Source organism: Bactrocera tryoni, chromosome 2 (assembly GCF_016617805.1).
Source record: "Bactrocera tryoni isolate S06 chromosome 2, CSIRO_BtryS06_freeze2, whole genome shotgun sequence".
Lineage (NCBI taxonomy): Eukaryota > Metazoa > Arthropoda > Insecta > Diptera > Tephritidae > Bactrocera > Bactrocera tryoni.
The window spans coordinates 59,294,244-59,315,798 of record NC_052500.1 but is presented as its reverse complement, the minus strand read 5'-3'; the positions used below and the strand labels follow the sequence as shown (position 1 = coordinate 59,315,798).

Genomic DNA, 21,555 nt, shown 5'->3' with positions numbered 1-21,555 from the left:
TACGGTTAGTGAGAGTGAGAACCGATTGTCTTGAGAATAAAATATTTGCTATAACTTTTTGGTACTAATACTAATAATCGTTTATGGGGGTATCGAAATATTTCACAGTTTCTTAATTGTACAATGTAATGTTTAGGATCTCTCGAACTTAGCCTCGCCTACCTGTTTTTTCATTCAGTTTTCCTAATCTCTCCAGTAATTTATTATTTTCAGAAACCAGAAATAATGAACAAATTGTTGTTTATCTATTCGTTGTTATCAATCTTTCCCTTTTATATACATAAATATATGTATATATTACATACATATGTATATACATACACTGATGGCAGAAAAAATAGGGACAAACTCATTGACTTATTTTAAAGCATAAAAAACATAGATTTGGATCACTTGTCACAGTGCAACGATGCTTAATGACAACGTCTGATTGTGTTTAACGTGGGATCCTGCTGTCGACAGCTTAACTCCACGGTGCTCAAAAGCACAACGGATCAATACAATGCGTCGATCAGCGCCCTGAAAACTGGGTAAACATTTTCAGTACCAATAGGCAGTGTGGCATGGACACACTAACCACCTTGGTAGGGCTCGAGGCCCATCTAAAACCTCTGCCGTACTTTGGGTCCGGCACCCGGTTGCAATGCAACTCCACATTCCACTGACAAAGTCAGTTCTTCCCGCGATTTGGGTTTTAACCACAGCCACCACGAATCTCCACAAATGTCCAAAGCCAATGAGCAGACTGGAGCGAACTCCAGGGGCTACTGTTCCCCGTGGTACCAGGTTAAAGTCTTTGGTATGACCTTGTAGCCGAAGCTACGACCAGTTGAGCTTCCATACTGCTCTGGACTGGTGGCCAGGATCTTAGTCGCCTCTTACGACAGGCATGCCTTACCGCGGGTATATTCGGTTTCCCCCCCGAACCCTGAGGGGGTCCCCCCGTACCCGCAGGGATGACAGTACTTTCTGTTAAATTCGTTTTCCGTCCGTTATTTCTAGAATATTGGCGTAAAAGCTATTTTGTTTAAGTTGACAGCGTTTTCAGCTGGCGAAAATAATAGGGACAATCACCGTAAATTTTTTTAAAGAGTAAATATGAAAACAAAAAATGCCAAAAAAACGTGGGTTTTAATGGATTCGTAAATGGTGAATAAATAAATAATATCTTGGATTCGAAAATTGATAATAATAGGAAGAAAAATAAAATATGGTGCAACCCTTTTAAACGGAACATTTTGCCGAAAAGTACAAGAAATATCATGTTTTGAAGTAACCGATCCTATTTTTCCCTTTCTTATATACTTTTACCATAATTTTCTGTTCTTCGCGGACCATGCTTTATTTTTCTTCCTATCATGTACAAACTCTAGTCTATTTTTTATTTATTTATCATTAATGTATCCATAAAACCGCAAGATTTTTTGACATGTTTTTATTCGAAATTTTACTTTTTAAACAAATTTACGATGAGCTCAAATTGCTATCAACTTGCACAAAATATCATTTACACCGAAATTCCAGAAATAATAGACGGAAAATGAAATAAGCAAAAAGTTGTGTTATCAAGCATCGTTGCACAGCGACGGGTGCCTACATATGTATGTTGAAAAAGTTTTTTGAGGCTTTGAAATAAGTCGATGGGTTTGTCCCTATTCTTTCTGCCACCTGTATATATAAGTCTACATATGTATGCATAAGATAAAATGCTAGGGCGCTGAACTTATTTACCTGAAGTTGCTAAATAAATCATATACGCAACAAAGAAAAGTTTTTCAAATAGATACAACTTAAACATACGCAATTAAAATTTATGACATGATAAATACATTATTCAGAACAAAACAAAAAAACTGCGTAGTGTAAAGTATACAGTTAACAGGTTCTACATTTTACATACATGTATTCCTACATATGGTCGTGTGTATGTCTTTGAACTTTAAACAAAATAATGTTCATGGTTATTCTGCGTGTTAAATATGTACATTTGTAAAAACATACATACTTACGTACTAAAAATTTGCAACTCTAAGTGCATATAGTAAAATAAACAAAAGTTGTAAATACTTTTAACGCCAATATTTCAAAATGTTCAAGAGACTGCTCTGCATTTTTCGAACATGTAATACTGTTCGGACCACAAAATCGTATAATTTTCTTACAAACTGTCCTGGAGAACTTTTTATATATGTATGTATGTATGTATATATTGTTGAAATTTGGCACATACCAGGGCACATACCAGGTTTGTTCAAAGAGTATATAAGAAAATATTTATTTATTCACCAATTTCTTTTTTGTTCCCTTCAAAGTAATCACCACCTGATATATTACACTTCTGCCAGCGTTTTTTCCAATCTTCAAAGCACTTAAAAAGTAATTTTCGGTGAACTTACTTATCTTCTTCTTCGATAAAGTTTTTATCTCCTCAATCGTAGCGTAGCGTCCTCCTTTCATGGACTTCTTCAGTTTTGGTGACCAAAAAGTCACAGGGTACCAGGTCTGAGGAATTCGGTGGTTACGCTACCATTAATGTGTTAACCCGACGTGGTTTATGGTTAAAAACAATTTTGGCACAAACTTCGTGGCGACCCGACTCATACCAAAACCATTATTTAAAATCGAACGGCACGAGCCGTTAATTCCTCAGTAATTTCTCTAATAGTCATTCGACGATTGGCCGTACTATTTTCTTCACTTCATTAATGTTTTCGTCTTTTCTTGTCGTGCTCAGCTTTCGCCGACAAGCTTTCGTGCCTATTTTTGTTTCTTATGACCTTTGTCTTCCGAGTCTGCTCTATGTCATGGGGAACGCAAAGGCCCGCCGAGCCAGAGCCGCTGGACGCGGTAAGGCCATCGTTACTTCGAAAGGCGAAGGGAAGGTTTCGTTAAAATACAAGAGGTAAATCCCTGGCTGCAAATCATCCAATGGGTACTGGAGCCACATAACATCTTAGATTAGGAGGTGGCAGCTCTTGGTTGCCGCACATGTGCGCCCCCTAACAACCCATTAGAGAACCACTCATACCGGTTGAGAGGGACAAGGTGCCTACCAATCCCAGGATATATAGTATGAATGATATAGTGCTTATATTAGTTGTTTTAATATTCAAAGTAAGTACAGGGCATTCACATTTGGGAGGATTTAAAAAAATACAGTAACTATCTGGAATTTGTTATCAACACCACTAATGCTTGCCTTAACGTCCGAATATTCAAAAAGCGATAATTTCTTCTTCGATATGGAGCTCTGGAGTTTAACAAAATATTTTATTAGATTGGGTGTAAAAAGGAAATATGTAAATACTTGTGTACTTATGCAATGATAGACATAAATGTTACCACATTTCGGGATTATTAAAAGTGTTCGTAAATCCTTTTATAATCAGTGAACATTTGGTCATAAATTTGTTATCTTAGTACTAGTCGTTTATTAGAACCCCATGCTCATAAATCATTTCAAATCCATACATAAACTTATTAATCGCTCCGAAGACATGTGTGCGTGCGATGAACTGACTATAAATGTGATAGTGGCAAAATGGCAACATGGGTTAAAGGGTTATATACCCATGTTATGGTACTGTTAAAAGACCGAAAATAACGAATTTTCCAGAATTTTTTCCGAGAAAACTTTTATGCTTATTAATCCAAAAATTTGTGTAAATATTATGATATCTTTTAACTGTATTTTAAGACTTCTTCTTCAATTAATTACTGAAATATATTTAGAAGCTCGGTCAAAAGTATGATCAATAATGTAAAAAAGGTCCGAATAAAATTACTCAATCCACATTTAAAAAATAAATTCGCAACAAAAAGTAATTTTTTTTTTTACTATGAAAACGTCCTCTGAGGAAAAACCATAGATTTCTGTAAAATAATATTTTCTTCTGATGAAACAAATATTGATTTGAGTTCACGAAAAAATATCCCAGTAGTTGATGATGTCTACATCGCATACTATGTTGCAGCCTAGTCGAGTGAGTCGCCGCTCACCACGCGAGTTTATTCTAATAATAACATTTTTGAATTCGGAATATATTTTACATCGCGCCAGTCATTTCTTTTCGCAATGCAGCGCAAATTGGAGATTTCAAGCGAAGTCAGGTCCTTCTCCACCTGGTCTTTCCAACGGAATGGAGGCCTTCCTCTGCTTCCCCCGGTGGGTACTGCGTCGAATACTTTCAGATCTGGACCGTTTTCGTCCATTCGGATGACATGACCTATCCAGCATAGCCGCTGTATTTTAATTCGTTGAACTATGTCAATGTCGTCTTATATCTCATACAGCTCATCGTTCCATGGAATGTTGTCATCGTCCATGCCTCTGCACCATACAGCAGGATGGGCATAATGAGTTGCTTATAAAGTTTGGTTTCTGTTCGCCAAGAGAGGACTTTACTTCTCAATTGCCTACTCAGTCCGAAGTAGCACCTGTTGGCAAGTGTTATTCTGCCTTGAATTTCGGGGCTGACATTGTTGTTGCTCTTAATACTGGTTCCAAGATAGACGAAATTATCTACGACTTCGAAGTTATGACTATCGACAATGACATGGGGGCCTCATTGCGAGTGCGGCGACTGATTGTTTAATGACAGGAGATATTTCGTCAGAGATAAATATTTCGTCTTGCCCTCGTTCACTACCAAACCCATTTGCTTCGCTTCCTTACCCATTCTGGAGAAAACAAAACTAACGGCGCGGTTGTTGAGGCCAATGATATCAATATCATCGGCTTACGCCAGCAGCTGTACACTCTTATAGAAGAAGGAAGATTGACCCAGCAATTTATAGTTTCCTTACCACTTACATATTTTTATATATAAAAAGTACGTGTCACGTTGTTTGTCCGCAATGGACTCCTAAACTACTAAACCGATTTTAGTAAAATTTAGCGCTCTGTGTTTAGTTCGAACCAACTTAGAAGTTAGGATAGCAAAAAGAATTCATAAATAAAAAGATATAGTGAAAGCTCTATTAAATGGACGCTTTAATAAGCGGACATCTCCTCTAACCATGCACATTGTTAATGTTTATTAAGTACAATCTATTAAGCGGACCACTCTATTAACTGGACAGAAAGGCTGGTAACCAGACATTGAGAAAGTAGTCTTAAATTCGTTACTTTTCCCAATGGAATTTATTTGTATGAACATATTCAAAATTAAACCTCAAGTACAATCCCTTGGATTCTTATACCGACAAAACGTTTTCGCCTTTATTCGTAAATAAAAATTTCACTGGATTGAATAGTTTATTATATGATTAATAGTATAAAATGTATACCACAGCAACGCGTAGCCGGATCCCCTACTACATATATAAATATATAATAGTATATACATACATAGGTTCGAAAAGAGTTATTCACATTTTCTAATAACACCATTATGTAAAAGCTACCAACCAATAATCCTTTTCGCAATAAATAATTTTTATAAAAATTTTCTAATTGTAACACCCTTTTATAATTACTTATTTATGTGGTTACACAAGTACACATACAAAATCCAACTTTAATTATTAGATTTGAATATGATAAGTAAGTAGTACATAAGCCATGAAAAGGTAATAAAAGTTCATAACTAGTAGAAGACAAATGAATCGCCATTACGACAATCGATCATAATACATCATATACATATGTATGTGGTACATTAGGGGTGGGTAAAAAACGAATGTTATTTTCGCTTGATTCTCTGAAAAATTGATTGATAGCCACCTTTAAGAAAGCCTCTCAAAGTAAAATAATAAAAACAAAAATAGAAAACTATAGGACGGAGGGCCTTCGCGATACAATTAAGAGCCATTTTTTCAGAGTACCAAGTGAAAAAAATATTCGTTTTTTTTATCCACTCTAATATGCATAGACACATAGTATATGTATATGATTGTTTGCAGGGGTGTATGGTATGTTATATTGCTTTCAAATCAAACGAATTGGGAATTAGAATATATCAATAGCCTAAGCGGATAATGTTTTATATGTCAAGTCTTATCGCAAGCACTTCAAAAATTATTACTAATAAAAAATAAACTGCGTTGTTTGACTTAGGATTTGTATACTCAATACAAATATACTTTCTGATGGTATAACAAATATAGTTATAAATATAGTATATAACTAAAGTAAGGTTTCGCAGCTAATTCAAAAAAGGCCTCACTAATCAATTCAAATCCGCTTTTTTCAATTCATCTACCTGATATTTCGTGGTAGGGCCAAAAAGGGTCGCTTAGCAGTTATAGCCGAGTTAACAACAGCACGTCTATCGTTTTTTCTTTTCGTTTTCTGGCTGCAACTCGAGATACCAAGTGCAGCCATGCCCTTCTCCACCTGATCTCTCCAACGGAGTGGAGGTTTTTATCTTTTTCTGTTTCCACCAGCGGATACTGAATCAAAACCTTTCAAAGCTGAAGTGTTCTCTTCCATCCGGACAACATTTCCTAGTCAGCGCAACCGCTGTCTCTTGATAAGCTGAACTATGTCAATGTCACGTATAGTATGTACATATATCGTACAACTCATCGTTCCATCGACTGCTGTACTCGACTTTGCCAATGCGCAAAGGAAAATAAATCTTCCGCAAAACTTATCTCGAACACCCGTAAGGCCTACTCATCAGATGATGTCATGGTTCATACCTCCGCAACATATAGCAGGACGGTAATAAAGAGAGACTTGTAGAGTTTGGAATTTGTTCATCGAGAGATGACTTTACTTCTCAATTGCCTACTCAGTCCACGATAGGGAGTCTCCTTGTCTCAAACCTCTCTTGGTTTCGAACTTTTGTTGTTGCTCAACGTCAGCTTACACAGCTGTATTAGCTATGCGGGGTCAGACATAGCGGCTCCTTTTCGCAGTCTGTCGAAGGCGGCTTTAAAATTGACGAAGAAGTGATGTGTGTCGATCTTTCTTTCACGAGTCTTTTCCAAGATTGGCGCATGGTGAGAATTTGGTCGATAGTAGATTTTCCAGATTTACAGCCACACTGATAAGGTCCAATCAGTTTGTTGACGGTGGGATTCAGTCTTTCACATATTACGCTCGATAAGACCTTATATGCAATATTAAGGAGGCTTATCCCACGGTATTGGCTATAATTGCTATGCGAACCACATCATAATCGAGCAATGGAACACCGTCTTCGATTGAGGAATCGGACTCGTCATCTCCAGCTGTTCAGTATGGTCTGAACATCAGCCACTTGATCACTACTTTGGGTCCTACAAGAGTATGCTCCGGTCCCTGTCGGCCAGTTTCTAATGCTTTTCATACTCATCCATTTCGCCCTCTTTCTTTTTTGTATGCGTATACGTCTCGCTTCCTTCTTCAAATCACATTAACTGCTTTCTCTTCATTACGACCATCAGAAACTAGAGACTTTAATGATCATAAAGACCACAAAATTTATACAAAAAGCTGATATTTTGACTTCAGAATTTTCTATTGAAGTTTTTTTGGCGATATTAAGTCAAAATAAGTATTAAACAAGTAAGGAAGGGCTAAGTTCGGGTGTCACCGAACATTTTATACTCTCGGATGGTAAAGTGATAATCGAGATTTCATAATACGTCATTTACATATTTTTCAAATACCGTATTTTTGTAAAGTTTTATTCCGCTATCATCATTGGTTCCTAATGTTTATACTTGTATTATACAGAGAAGGCATCAGATGGAATTCAAAATAGCTTTATATTGGAAGAAGGAGTGGTTGTGAACCGATTTCACCCATAATTCGTGCATGTTATCAGGGTGTTAAGAAAATATTATATACCGAATTTCATTGAAATCGGTCTAGTAGCTCCTGAGATATGGTTCTTGGTCCATAAGTGGGCGGCGCCACGCCCATTTTCAATTTTTAAAAAAAGCCTGGGTGCAGCTTCCTTCTGCCACTTCTTCCGTACAATTTAGTGTTTCTGACGTTTTTTATTAGTCGGTTAACGCACTTTTAGTGATTTTGAACATAACCTTTTTATGGGAGGTGGGCGTGGTTATTATCCGATTTCTTCCATTTTTGAACTGTATATGGAAATGCCTGAAGAAACGACTCTGTAGACTTTGGTTGATATAGCTATAGTAGTTTCCGAGATATGTACAAAAAACTTAGTAGGGGGCGGGGCCACGCCCACTTTTCCAAAACAATTGCGTTCAAATATGCCCCTCCCTAATGCGATCCTTTGTGCCAAATTTCACTTTAATATCTTTATTTATGGCTTAGTTATGACACTTTATAGGTTTTCGGTTTCCGCCATTTTGTGGGCGTGGCAGTGGGCCGATTTTGCCCATCTTCGAACTTAACCTTCTTATGGAGCCAAAGGAATACGTGTACCAAGTTTCATCATGATATCTCAATTTTTACTCAAGTTACAGCTTGCACGGACGGACGGACAGACGGACGGACAGACAGACATCCGGATTTCGACTCTACTCGTCGCCCTGATCACTTTGGTATATATAACCCTATATCTGACTCTTTTAGTTTTAGGACTTACAAACAACCGTTATGCGAACAAAACTATAATACTCTCGTTAGCAACATTGTTGCGAGAGTATAAAAATACAATGTGCTTACAATAATTGAAAAAAAAATCTAAAATATAAAAATGATAAACAAAAAATTTTATATTTGAATTTTTCACGTACATTTTGAGGTTAAGTGTGAAAGGTTTGAATACAAAGTTTACAATTCTTTTAGTGAAGATAATTGTTTTTATATATTTAAGTGGTTTTAACCCTTAAAAACTCAACTTTGGTCAGCGAAATAGCTGATGAAGCGATTTATTGATAATATCAGTACTTTCAAATATCGGGATCCCGATGGCTTCAGTCAATCTCATACCTATTTATTAATCGCAATGTGTATATGAATTAACTCAAAAAACTATAATTATCATATTGCGCAAATTAGCATGTACTCACATGAATGAATGTATAAATTGCTACATTTTATATTAACAAGTGTGATCAAAATTACAGCCTGGTGCGATAAGCCTGTAACATACATATCTACATGTGTTTATACATTGAATTGTTTATTACCCGTCGTACAATGTACGAGTAAACTTAATTTTTTCTGGGAAAAGCGATTAGTTTTTGAACCGTTTTAAATCGAACTCTCCCAGAAACACTTCGCCTTTCAAGACCGAAATTTGTTGCTAGTGTCATTTTCTCTTTCCGCAGCTCCTCTCGTGAAGTGTGCGTGCCCACAGCCCGTAGCTTTTTTCACCAAGAAATCGGGTATTACACTACATCCATGCTTCTAGGATTTTATTCTCAGTGGCAACCCTGTTAAGCATTTTTATGTACTCAGTACCATTGTTGATTTGATTTGATTGTGTCGCTTTACTATTACTGAGAGTGACAATTTGTTTCCTGTGATAGTTTTTCTCTAAAAGAATCTCTGCACATCTGCTATGGCATCGACCTTAGCTTGTAAAATGACAACAGTCATCTGCCGTTCTCAAGCCGTCTGCTTACTATTGTATTGTCCTCCTACGAAGAAACTCCTTCAGGTTCTACCAGGTAGGCGTCTGCACACAATTACGCTCTGGTGGGTTTTGCAATCACTCACTAACCGATGTGTACGAAAACGACACAAGTAATTAATAGTTCAGATATCATTACATTAATCAAATGTACTTTTTTCGAGAGTATAAAAGTAAGGGCGTCGTGCTAGATTAAGGCTGAGATGACAAAGCGCCTTAAGCTCATTACAAATCTGCTAGGTGATTAATTCGACTATTTGCTTGAATAGCTAAAGCAATATAATCCAAGATTTTACAACTATACTCGTAGTTTGGACAAAGATGGACAACTAACATCCGGTAGCTTGCTGAATCACTGTAAGGAAACACGGGTTTGGGCGAACTTGCCCATATCTAGAAGCTCATTAGATCTCTTGTAATGCACCTTGTGCTAGAGTAACTTGTATAGTAAAAAGAAATTCATTATTTTTCCAATATTTGGTTTAGTAATAAGTAATAATGGAAATCGTCGAGTTACACCGTTATGTAAGGACTGTTTAGGTTGCCAAGGAGCTAAGCATTTGCTCGTTTGAAACTGGAATAAAACTGTATACAAAAAACTCGACGTATGGGCGCTACAAGAGTTAATTGAAAATAAAACCTTAGGGACCAAATTTCCATCATCGAATTGCGGCACCGAGGGACTACAACCTGTTTCTGTCCATGGTGAAAATTCACCGCCAGAAAAGCTTGTGAGAATCAACTATTTTTTGCCAATAGGAACGAGAACAATACAACTGCTACAAAAGATGCCAAAAATGGCACAATTAATGAATAATTAGGCTCATCTCCCATATGTGAAATCTTTATTCGTATTTCTAAACTTCTTGTTAATTAACGAAAGTGAGTAATTATTGCTTAGACAATCGGAAATTAAATCTAATGGCCTTAGTTCCTTTTTAGTTGTTGTGCACGCATTTGTTCGTGTTTACATTTGATATAAAGTCACGATTATATCAAATCTACCTATTTGCATTTTCAATGCATATTAATTAAGCAATGCACAAGTCTACATAAGTATAATACGAGTAAACAGCTGTGTTCATGAAAATAGTAGTGCAGGTGAGTAATAACAACTACAAAGCAAAAACATCAAGTTAAAAAGACAAACTACGAATTCAATAACATTTAAAAGAAATTTTTAGCTTATTTTTTCAATACATATATTTTTTACTAACAAGGTTTATTTAAAAAAAGTCTTAAAAATTAGTAAGTTCATAAAAATAGAGCGCCTTATTTGTCGAAGGAAAAAAAGAAAAAATCAAGTTAACAATTAAAATCCTAAATGTTTTCGATTGACTAATATTTGGTTGTACAACCATACACCGACGTTACGTGGAGTCGATAAGATTCTTACAACGCTTCATAGGGATTTAAGACCATGCCTAATTTGACCAAAGCTATATTATATTTGATGTATTTACTGTTGCTACGAGTATAACTCATTTAACGTCTTCTTATAAATTTGCGATTGGAATCAGGTTCAGCGACTGCATTGACCGGGACCTTACGTCGATCATTTCTGATACAAACCACTCCTTAGCTACTTTGGTTCGTATGTTTTTGGTTGTTATCCTGTTCGAACGTGCTTTTTATAGACATTTTTCAGACTGGAAAATGGTAACATAACATAATAGAATAGGTTCATGATGCCATAAATCAAAAGTATAGGATCGACAAAATGATTCGAAAAGCAAGACCATATCATAGCTCAGATCACCGTGTTAAAAAGTTTTGGGAATGTGTGTGCCTGAAATGGTTTTATGTGTTTGGTAATGAACTTACATACTTTCTGGGACTTTTTCCTTAAAAAATGCACATTTGTTTCCATCAGTTTACAGAATATTCCGCCAATTTGTAGATGGGCAATTGCAATATTCTTTTGTGAACTTTATACTTGCAGCCACATGTTTCTTCGTCAAAAAAGCTGGGTCCCTTTATCTCCAAATGGTTGTCATATAGGGACCCTCTGATTTGTAAGTGTAGTAATAATTGTTTATACTTTTTGAGGATGCTTAGACCTCGCTTTTTATATAACCTGTAATCTCTCTGTGCTTTAATATTAATTTTCTTAAAATTTTCCCCAATATCAACTACATTATTGTTGTATTTTACAGCAGTTTATATCATTGGAGAGATGTATCCCACTACTATGTCGATTCCCTGTATGTTCTGTCTTGTTTCCTTAGCTTCAGTATCAATTCACATTTCTCGATGGAACAATGCCTTCCTCTACGCACTAAAAGGAAAAGTACACTAGAGTTCCAAAAACTTTCATCAGAAAATTATTAAATTGCTTAAATATACGTACGTACTTATAGCAAATATCTAATAATTTTTTAATTTATCGATCCCTAACGATACGCACTACTACCTTATTGAACAGCTTGTTTTTTATCAAATACAAAAATGCGTCATAGTAAAGGCAGCGGAAGCAGGTGTAACGGGATATTTTCGTTTTTAAAATTTCAAGTATCGATCCTACCAAAATAAAACTATCACGATTGTCGGCTTAGCAATTTAGTATCTGTTAGAAAAGATCTTTATATATAAGAAGTTGTTGCCCTTCTATTTTCATGATCACAACTGTATATCGTCTTCGCATAGAATCGTTCATATGCAAGTAGACTTCTAAAATAAGGTCATTGACTTATGATTATATTTACTTTTCAATTATTCTCTAGCTACTACTTTAAAACACAAAGGGTTTGATAAGAATTTACACTTGTATTTAGAGGCTGATAAGAAGTTCGCGTAAATTAATTTTATTTCATCAACAAAATCCGTTTTGAAATTGATTACAGCGTAGAAATGAATTCTAAACGGAGAACATATTTGATTGTATCAGTAGAAATAACACATTTCAACGAATAACACTAGTTTACTGTCATTTTACGACTGTGATAGACCGTTAGAAGCTGTTTGTTGCTAATTTTGGGTTGTTAAAACTGAAAATGATAGTAAAAATTTCCTAATATGTTGGATTTTTTGTTTTGTAGTCAAGGGACTGTACGTGATGGAAAATTTTTGAACTCAAATTCGTAATCAGGGCATCTCAAATAATCAACAGTACTCAGTACATCAGTAGCAAATTTTTCCTTCAGATTGGTTAAGTAGGGTAATTAGGCATATCATGGTATTTCTATGTAATCAAATTAAAGTAATACATTTGTCTACCAAAATTGTTTATGTTATTCATAAAAATATTCTTGTTGTTTTAATTTTTGATAAAAATTGAAGAATTGACATTCTAAGTTCGGGTACAGTCGAAACCGGAGAAATATTTTTAGTTCTTCGCAAAACTTTCTCAGCGCATTTAGTTAATATAGCTAAAGCTTTGTAAAATATGTACATTTATGTGCATGAAATCTATTAGAAGGCAAAGCCACGTCCACCAGATGTCCTTTTCAACTTCGATTCCCTGTCCCAAATTACAGTTATAGCCACAAATTCGGATGGGCTTGGTTATAGTCTTCTACAATATTTCGTTTAAAAGGCGTGACAAAACTCCGATTAGATTGGGTTTGCACACGGACTCTTCTGTCGCTCGGCAAATTTTCCTTTTGGTATCGCGCGTCCGTCCGTCTGTTCGCCGGTACAAGCGATAACTTGAGTCAAAATTAAGATTTGTTGATGAAATTTGGTACATGTGTCTTGGCAAAAAAGGAAGGACGAGTTTGTAGATAGACGTAATTGGACCACAGCCACGTCCAAAAACGCCATTGAATGAAAGTGCCATAACTAAGCATTAAATTAAGATATAGAACACGGGATCGCAGTAGCATGGGGCATTTGTTGGATGAAATTTTTGAAATAGTGGGTAATTGGTTTAATGTAAATATCTCCTAAACCACTTATTGTACAATAACAAAAAAACAAAGCATGAGTTCATGGATTGAGGATTTACGCATATGAGCCCGAAAGTAAACAGCAGTCAACTGTGCGGATGTTTCAATATGAGCCGAACACAACAAAATTTGTTCTTGCATTAAGCACTTCCAGCAAATTTTTGCGTCTTTTTTGGAAAAATTAGACATGTCGCAACCACACCACTGGAACCAGTGGTATGAGTGGTATACAACCATTTCTTTGCCAGTTGTGTTTCACCTCTTCACCACGATAGTACTAGCTCTTAAAAATGGACTGAAACAACTGTATTTTTGAGCACTCAAAATATCGATTTGATGAGTTATCCTCCGTAAAGTCCTGACTTGGCACTGAATGACTTCTTTTTATTGCTGTTCGTAAAAAACAAATCGAGAGGTGAACGTTAATCGACACTAGAAGAGGAAGTTGGTGCATTCAGAACGCATGTTTTGGAGATACCTCAACCTAAATGGCAAAAGTGCTACGACAATTGGGTCAATATATTTTGAAAAACAATAATGCGAGTATCGATGATTAATATTTGTTTGTATTCTCTAATCCCGAAATACCACATACTATACTCGTACAATGCAGTTCTTGTATTTTATTAAAAATATGTGAACAAATTTCCGTATAAATAATGTAGTTTAGCGCTGATTATGACTGAAATTGGTCTAGGCCTTGGTCAAAACGTCAGATCTCTAATATGTAGATTTCCCATTCTCTGGTTTAAGTTTTTCTCATAAACATTCCAAATATTCAATTTAGCACAATACAATATATAATCTCATAAGATATCCCATTTGCTTTAATAAGCACGATTTTATTAAAAAATCCACTCATTTTCTTCAAATAATGCATATTGAATTTTTACTCAACATTAACATAACATATAAACACTCCTACACTAATAACGATTTAATCTCATGCCGCTTGACTATGGCTGAGTATTCTCCCTCGTGAGAAGAGTCAGTGGTGTTGCAACACATATAGCCTTCATTTGCTGGTAAGTATGAGATTATTTTTCATCTGGATTGGTGTGAGTTCCAGCATGACCTCTACTGCTGCCGCCGGACACGTAGACACACACAGACACGGACATGTGTTTACAGTCTCTGCGATGCTTTCGAAGCCTATGACACCGCTCCATATGTAGCGATCCTTCTCACGATCATGGTGTACATCCACTTGATAATTCATGGTTTCCAACCCCAGAATTTACCAGGCGATTGCACACCAGGCTTTGACCATGGTCAGATCCACATGCTGTTTTGAATGAAAAGTGGAGCTCAACTCCAGATATGGGTCCTCATTAGTCATCTCTAAGTTTCCATAGACCGGCAAGGACATCTTCCTCCTCCTTATTGATCTTTGTAAAAAGCAAGATTATAAAATGTTTGGTTACAACCGATCTGAGCCTTTCCTTACTTGTTTATTTTCTTGTTTTTAACCATGGAGATGACCTCAATCATTGCATTAGTGAAGGACCTTTTTTAGTTACTTGGGAATATATGTATATACAGAGTGATTACAAAAAAAAAATTTTTTTTTCGTTTGGTACTCGAAAAAATAGGTTCCTAGACACCTCTAAGAAAGCCTCTCCAAATATGAGTTTTTAATTGTAACGCCTAACGGTTTTCTATTTTTTCTTATTATCAGATAGAAAAATTTATATCTCGCTTCCAACTACTTAAAAAAATATATTGTTCCTTAGATTTTATAGGAAATTTAATGCTCTACAAAAAAGGTCTATTATGATTTTTTCGTAAACCCAAAAGTTTAAAAGATATTAACAGTTAAAGTTTGATTATTTTTGGGAAAATTTTTTATTTCTTATGAATTTTATAACTCAATGAAAAAAAATTATATAAAAAAATATATATATAAATATATCCTCAAGATATCAAAAAAATTCACCAAGCAGTTTTCTTTAAAAAAAATACTACATATCGCATTTTTAGCCTTTTAGTTTGCCCTTTAATATGTACATATGGATATGCAAGATGTACACCCAGTACCTAGCTAATCAATTTTATTTTACATGAAGTCAAAACATAATAAACATACCTAATCTGACCTATCCTTTTTTAACACCTGTCGTATTTTATGAAGTGCTACACCTGTTTTTTTGCTTATCACTTATCAGAGAAAATTGTTAGTTCAGCTGCCGACACCTACCTGGCTCCCAAACAATGTTCAAATTTTTGTGCACACCTCTTTTAAATAAGCAATAAAAATTGAAATATTTCGACTACACACATAAGTATATTATACATATGTGGCTAGTGAACAATTAATTGATAAAATTTCAAATTTTTCGCAATGTCAAGGTGCAGGCTATTATTCTATAATTACCTGGGAATGAGTAGCAAAACGCGGCAGGCAAAAAATAGGTCACATATGCTTTAGTACACGACTATTTACGTAAATACATATTTAATTCGTATAATAGTGCATACTAAATTGCGTACAATATGTGCAAATTAATTGAACGCATTCTCCAATTCACACCTTAAGTTCAACCCCCCTTTATATTAGGGCATCCGTTTGTTACACTTAGTAAAAATTGTATTGTTAGTAATGATAAAAAATTAACTAACGTAATTTCGAAATTATCAGTTGTGAATAAAGGAAAGTTCATTCATTTGCATATTAATACGAAAGTATGGGGGAAAAGGGTGATATTTTATATTTAAAGGTACATATATAAATTTTATATCGAGTAATTCTATTAACTTTGCCATTTTTATGGCATTTATGTTGTGAATGGGGTTTTGGGTATATGGCACAGAGACTGCGTCTTACAAAGAGTATAGATTTAGATGTATATATACTATATACATATGAAAATGATTAGGATAACGAGATGAGTTGGAATCCGGGTGACTCTCTTTCCGCCTATCCGAGCAATTGATAGCTGGAGTAAAAATTGAGATATCTTGATGAAACTTGCGAGTGCCATAACTAAGCTCAACAATAAGATACAATGCTGTTATTTAGTACAACGAATTGCATTCGAGATGGGCATCTGCGATTGAAAAAAAAAATTAAAAGGGTTTTGTTACAAACTACTAAAGGTATGAAAAATCTATAAATAAATGCGCCAGAGGCATACAGTTTTACACCCGAGATGGTACGAGAGTATGGCACTGCCTACATTTAGGTAAAAGCCCCTATCTCGGAAGCTATTTGATCGATTTCAATCAATTCTTTAGGCATTATCTTTGCATTCCTAACTCACAGTGCGAATCAGACAAAAACCACTCATTATTCCCATATAACACAATTTTAAATTGCAACTGATGCTTCCAAAACAAGAAGCAATCAATATATCCAGATAAAATATTGCCGAATAATGCTTTTGAAATGTGCATCTTATGATCAAAAATTGTCCAAATAAAGTCAAATCGACTGCTAACTTTTTATCGGAAATTTCGGTCAATCTGTGAAATGTAATTTAGAAATTCGAAGAATTCTTATCTGATAATAATAGGGCAGTATGTCAAAAATAGTTTGAATCGGATCAATAATTCCCTTAGCAATGCAAACGAATGAATAAATATTAAAAAGAAGTAAAGAAGGGCTAAGTTCGGGTGTAACCGAAAATTGTGTGCTCTTGCAACTTGCAATAATCAGATTCCGAGCAATTTCTTCAGGAAAGTATGGGAGTTGGGGGCAATATTGATTCAATTTTATTTATTTTTGCCAGTAAAACATATTATTAACATGTCATATACATAACTCACGTGCGGAAGCGTTGGGATGCCGGCGTTGGTTAGGTAGCTGTTCACAAGAAAGGCGATGTGAACCGGGGCGTTGTCGTGGTGCAACTTACAATCGGTTGCGTTGTCTTGTCGGAACCGATTGACCCTTCGTTTGAGTCTCTTGAGGACTTCCACGGCTTGCACCACTCACAGAAACACGACGCGCGAAAATGTTTGCCCTGACTCCAGGTGATCGGAGACAACTCTCTACCGCCCTCTACCGAAGTACAGTCGCGGCGAAAGAAAATCAGTCCTATTACTTTCCGAACATACCCTGTATGCAGTATAAAGTCATCCGGAAGTTCGAAAATTAAAAAATTATATATAATAGGGGGCTCAGGGAAGTATTGATCAGATTTAATGCTTTATAATAAACAGAGAAACTATTATCAGGATTTCTCTGAATTTTAATTATATATACATATATCCCACATATTGACCGATATTTTCGGTCAGAAGCAAATATACATATATAGTAGATTCTACAATTCCGGTATTTGGGGCTTTGAACAGTTTTCGCTGGACTTGAATAATTTTTTGTCATAAGGTGGCATGGTTTGAAGGAATTATTAATGCAAAGTTTTATCCCGTTATATCAATTGCTTCTTTATTTGTGTACTGTAACCATGTCAAATTCTCATATAGCACACTTTTAAGTTCCACTTGATCCGTTCATTTTCATTCCGAGATATGTGATTTTGTTTAAAAGTGGGCGATAGGGGTGCTTAAAGGATTTATCCTGAGTGAATATAGCTATAGTAGCTTTACTTTACACTTTTTCAAAATTTTTAGTCCACAGGTACCCCTAGCTACTGCGATCCCCTTTGTCAAATTAGAGTTCTATATCTTATTTTACAGCTTAGTTAAGCACTTTATACGTTTTCGGTTAATAGCGTACCTTAAAAAATACACCCATTCTAAAAATGTGTATAATAATTATTTATGTATTATGCACATACATGATTAATTGTACTCATTGGCACAGATGTAAGTACTATGTATACATAATTAATTGATTTCGTAATATTTTCAAAGAAACGCATAAAAAACATGCATTGTTCACCCTAATATTTTATATAATTGTATGAATAACTACACTTTATATCCTTACAATACAAATTACCATATATTGTCATTGTCATTACAGACAAGTAATTTTCTGTTTCTGCTCCTGCCGCCAGTCTTGATATGTTTATTTAAGGAGTATGGGCGCTTCGTAACACCTGGTATACACGTCCTCTGGGTTCTACTTATAATAGTGGGTTTAAGCTCAATGTACTTCCATGCAACGCTCAGTTTAATTGGTCAATTACTTGATGAGCTGGCGATTTTGTGGGTTTTTATGGCTGCTTACTCTTTGTTCTTCCCAAAAAAGTATTATCCAAAAGTCTTCCGTAATGACCGGTAAGTAATGAAAAATTAAAAAGAAATCCACTATTTTTGCTTTTAATTGTAGTTTAAAATATCTAATTTAGGTGAAATAATTACTGTTTTGTTCGAAAACTTGTTGGTATTTCGAAGGTAATAATTATAATGCCACTCACATAGAAACCCGCGTCCCTATTGACAATAAATTTACAGAAGCTTCTCTTGTCAGCAAAAGCATTCGCCATAGATAAAGTGGAGGCACAAGAACATCCCGACCAAGCTTGTCACTACCGCGCCAATGTTGGCTTGTTCTGATGGAATACAACCGTTCGTCCGAAGCTGGTCATTTCAGGGTGACTGATTACTTTAGATAATCCAATTGGTGATTGTACAGGTTCGAATTAAGAGTTGGTGATAAATTATTCCCTGTCAATCCCACCTAACACATAGCAAATTCTTCTTGACAGTCAATCCCTGCTTGACACCGACCGTTTTCGCTTGACGTTGTCGTAAGTAAGAAACTTTTCATCACCGGTAACTATGAGTTTCGAAGATGGATCGAATTTGTTGCTATTCAGAAGCGCTTCCGATGGAAATTATTCGGATCATTATTTAAATGGTGCTACCATGTTTAGCACCAGGTTAATCGAAACAGTGCTTACATGACGGTCGGACTAGAATAATTACATTATTTTATCGATATTTTCGACAATTGGTCTTCCAGAGCTTATTGCATCTTTGACATCTACTCGTATATTACCAGAAACTAAAAGACTTAACTAAAATTGCGCATGATTGACTCTTACAGTATCAGGACCACAAACACTTTTCAGCCCCTTGGCATTTCTCTATCCAGAAAAATAAGTAAAATTTGGAGTATTTTCTCCTTGCTGGCGCCCATCTTTGACTCGTGTTCAAGTAATACCGAGTCTAGGAATTAAAAAACTGTCTGAGATTATTTTTTAGTACGAAATCTTATCTTTCTAACGCTATACTGTGTAAGTTAACACTAGGTTTACTAAAGTCATTTATTGGAAAAATAATAGGTTTTTTTATTAGACCTGACTAGTTAGAAGTCAATATTCAGAAAAAACTGCTGACTATATTTCATCACTAAATTTATAGTTTGAATTTTGTCGAAAAAATGATCCGAAGAAATTAATCAACATTTTTGTGAGACCTTTTTTATGCGTAAATATAAAATTTCATCTTTTAAATTCTTAATGACTGTAAAACCAAAATATTAATAGGATAATAATTGTTATTTATAGGAAAACATTCAGCGTGTTTATGTTTCTTTCGGCGATTTTCGCGACGGGCATGTCGATTTGGAAGCCCATAGTTAATGCGTTTGTACTAATGGCTATGGGCGTGCCAACAATGATAATGATGTATCGTGAGCTGCAAAGGTAAGCGTTTATTATAGTAACAATGCTAAATGGTAACATTATTTCGAGACTCAGTGTGTAGCTAAATGCAATATAAGCGCTACAATTAATAGTAAAGCCGATATATGTATGTAAATAAATAGGAATAAAATATATGTATGTATATGTTTAAAAAATAATAACAATAATTTAGTGGACATACTAATATTATGTACGGTGCACATAATTATATCAATATATTAAATGTCTACCATAATTCATAATTTAAAAGATTTTAAAACATTCTGTTTATTAACGGGGGATGATTGGTTTTTTAGTATGTTGCACGTTAATAGTATGTGATATTGGGAAAAAAAGATTAAATCAGGTCAATACTACCCCAACTCCCATATACTATATATATATATTGATTTTCTATCGAATCTTTTGTCGAACCATGTACTATTAACATACCACATTCTAAAAAACAAATCATATAGAGTAAAGTCAGCTAGATTTCCGTAAATCCTGATATTAGTTATATAGTGGCTAGGCCAAGTTTTCCCTCAAATTTATCTATTTTAATTTTTCAATGAGAAAACTTACATATTGGCCTATATATGTAGTACAAAGTCAGCAGGAAGTTCGGAATTCCTAATAATAGTTATGTGGGGGTTAGGTCAATTTGAGGAAAGTAGGAACGTTTAAGCCAATGACTTAAATTGATATTTAATAAATAGCAGCAAATCGTTTCATAATGATATTTCCAAATTGTGTTAAACAAAATTATCTAATATGGCTTAAATTACTATTTTTTCAGATTATCAATCCAGGTCTTAGTAGATATATTTTATTTATACTTATTATTTATTTATGACCTGCTGAAAGATAAACCCTAGTCGACGGATATTTAATTAAAAGTTGTATAAAAATATTACCGTTTACAGCTTGAAATGTTGAAAGCACTAGTTCTTTTGCACAATCAATAGTGTATACGTAATTTTTTGTTACTCAATAATATACATACATATTGTTTAATTAAGCTACTTCCGCTTTTGAAAACATTAACACAATTTGTATTCGGCCATAACATGCAATGTGTTCTTGGATTTAATTGTAAGCAAGGTTATTGAAAATGGGACAGGCAAAGTGCAGCTTATCAGCTCTCTAAGTTTGTCGACTTACAAGGCCTATAACTATGTATGTATATTAGAGCAGGTTGATTTAAAAAGAGAAAAAAACGAAAATTCGTGTATTCGTGAAAGGTTCTACGGATCACTCTGAACAACTTTGCCCAAGCGACTATGAATCTAAAATCGGTCTCGAGTCGGCGATATCACGTATCTCCTATACAAGTGATTATTCAAATTTTTCTTCGCGTTAAAAATCGTTAAAAATCGCTCGCAAAACGGTTTTAGACCCATATGTAGTTTCTTTGGGAAAATTGTTTAGAATACTTAATCCTTAAAATCCTGTATAAGGTTTGGTAGAAAAACGAAAAACATTATATGTAGTGTATTTTATCTATTAACCATTATCATACCACAGGGTAAAAAAAGAGTTCACATGGTTTCATTAAGGTAACTCTCATACAATCACTAAACATATGGAGTAAAGTCAATTGGATATTCGAAAATCCTACTATTCGTTATATCGGAG

At 34.9% G+C, this 21,555-nt stretch overlaps 1 protein-coding gene across 1 annotated transcript in view; it reads left to right on the top strand.

Annotated features, from left to right (window-relative positions):
• LOC120769390 (alkaline ceramidase) overlaps positions 1-21,555 on the top strand; it is a 38,145-nt gene that overhangs the window by 1,046 nt on the left and 15,544 nt on the right. Inside the window, exons 2-3 of the mRNA XM_040096360.1 lie at positions 18,309-18,565; positions 19,801-19,938. Of these exons, the coding sequence (XP_039952294.1) occupies positions 18,309-18,565; positions 19,801-19,938 (395 nt within the window). The remainder of the gene's footprint in view (positions 1-18,308; positions 18,566-19,800; positions 19,939-21,555) is intronic.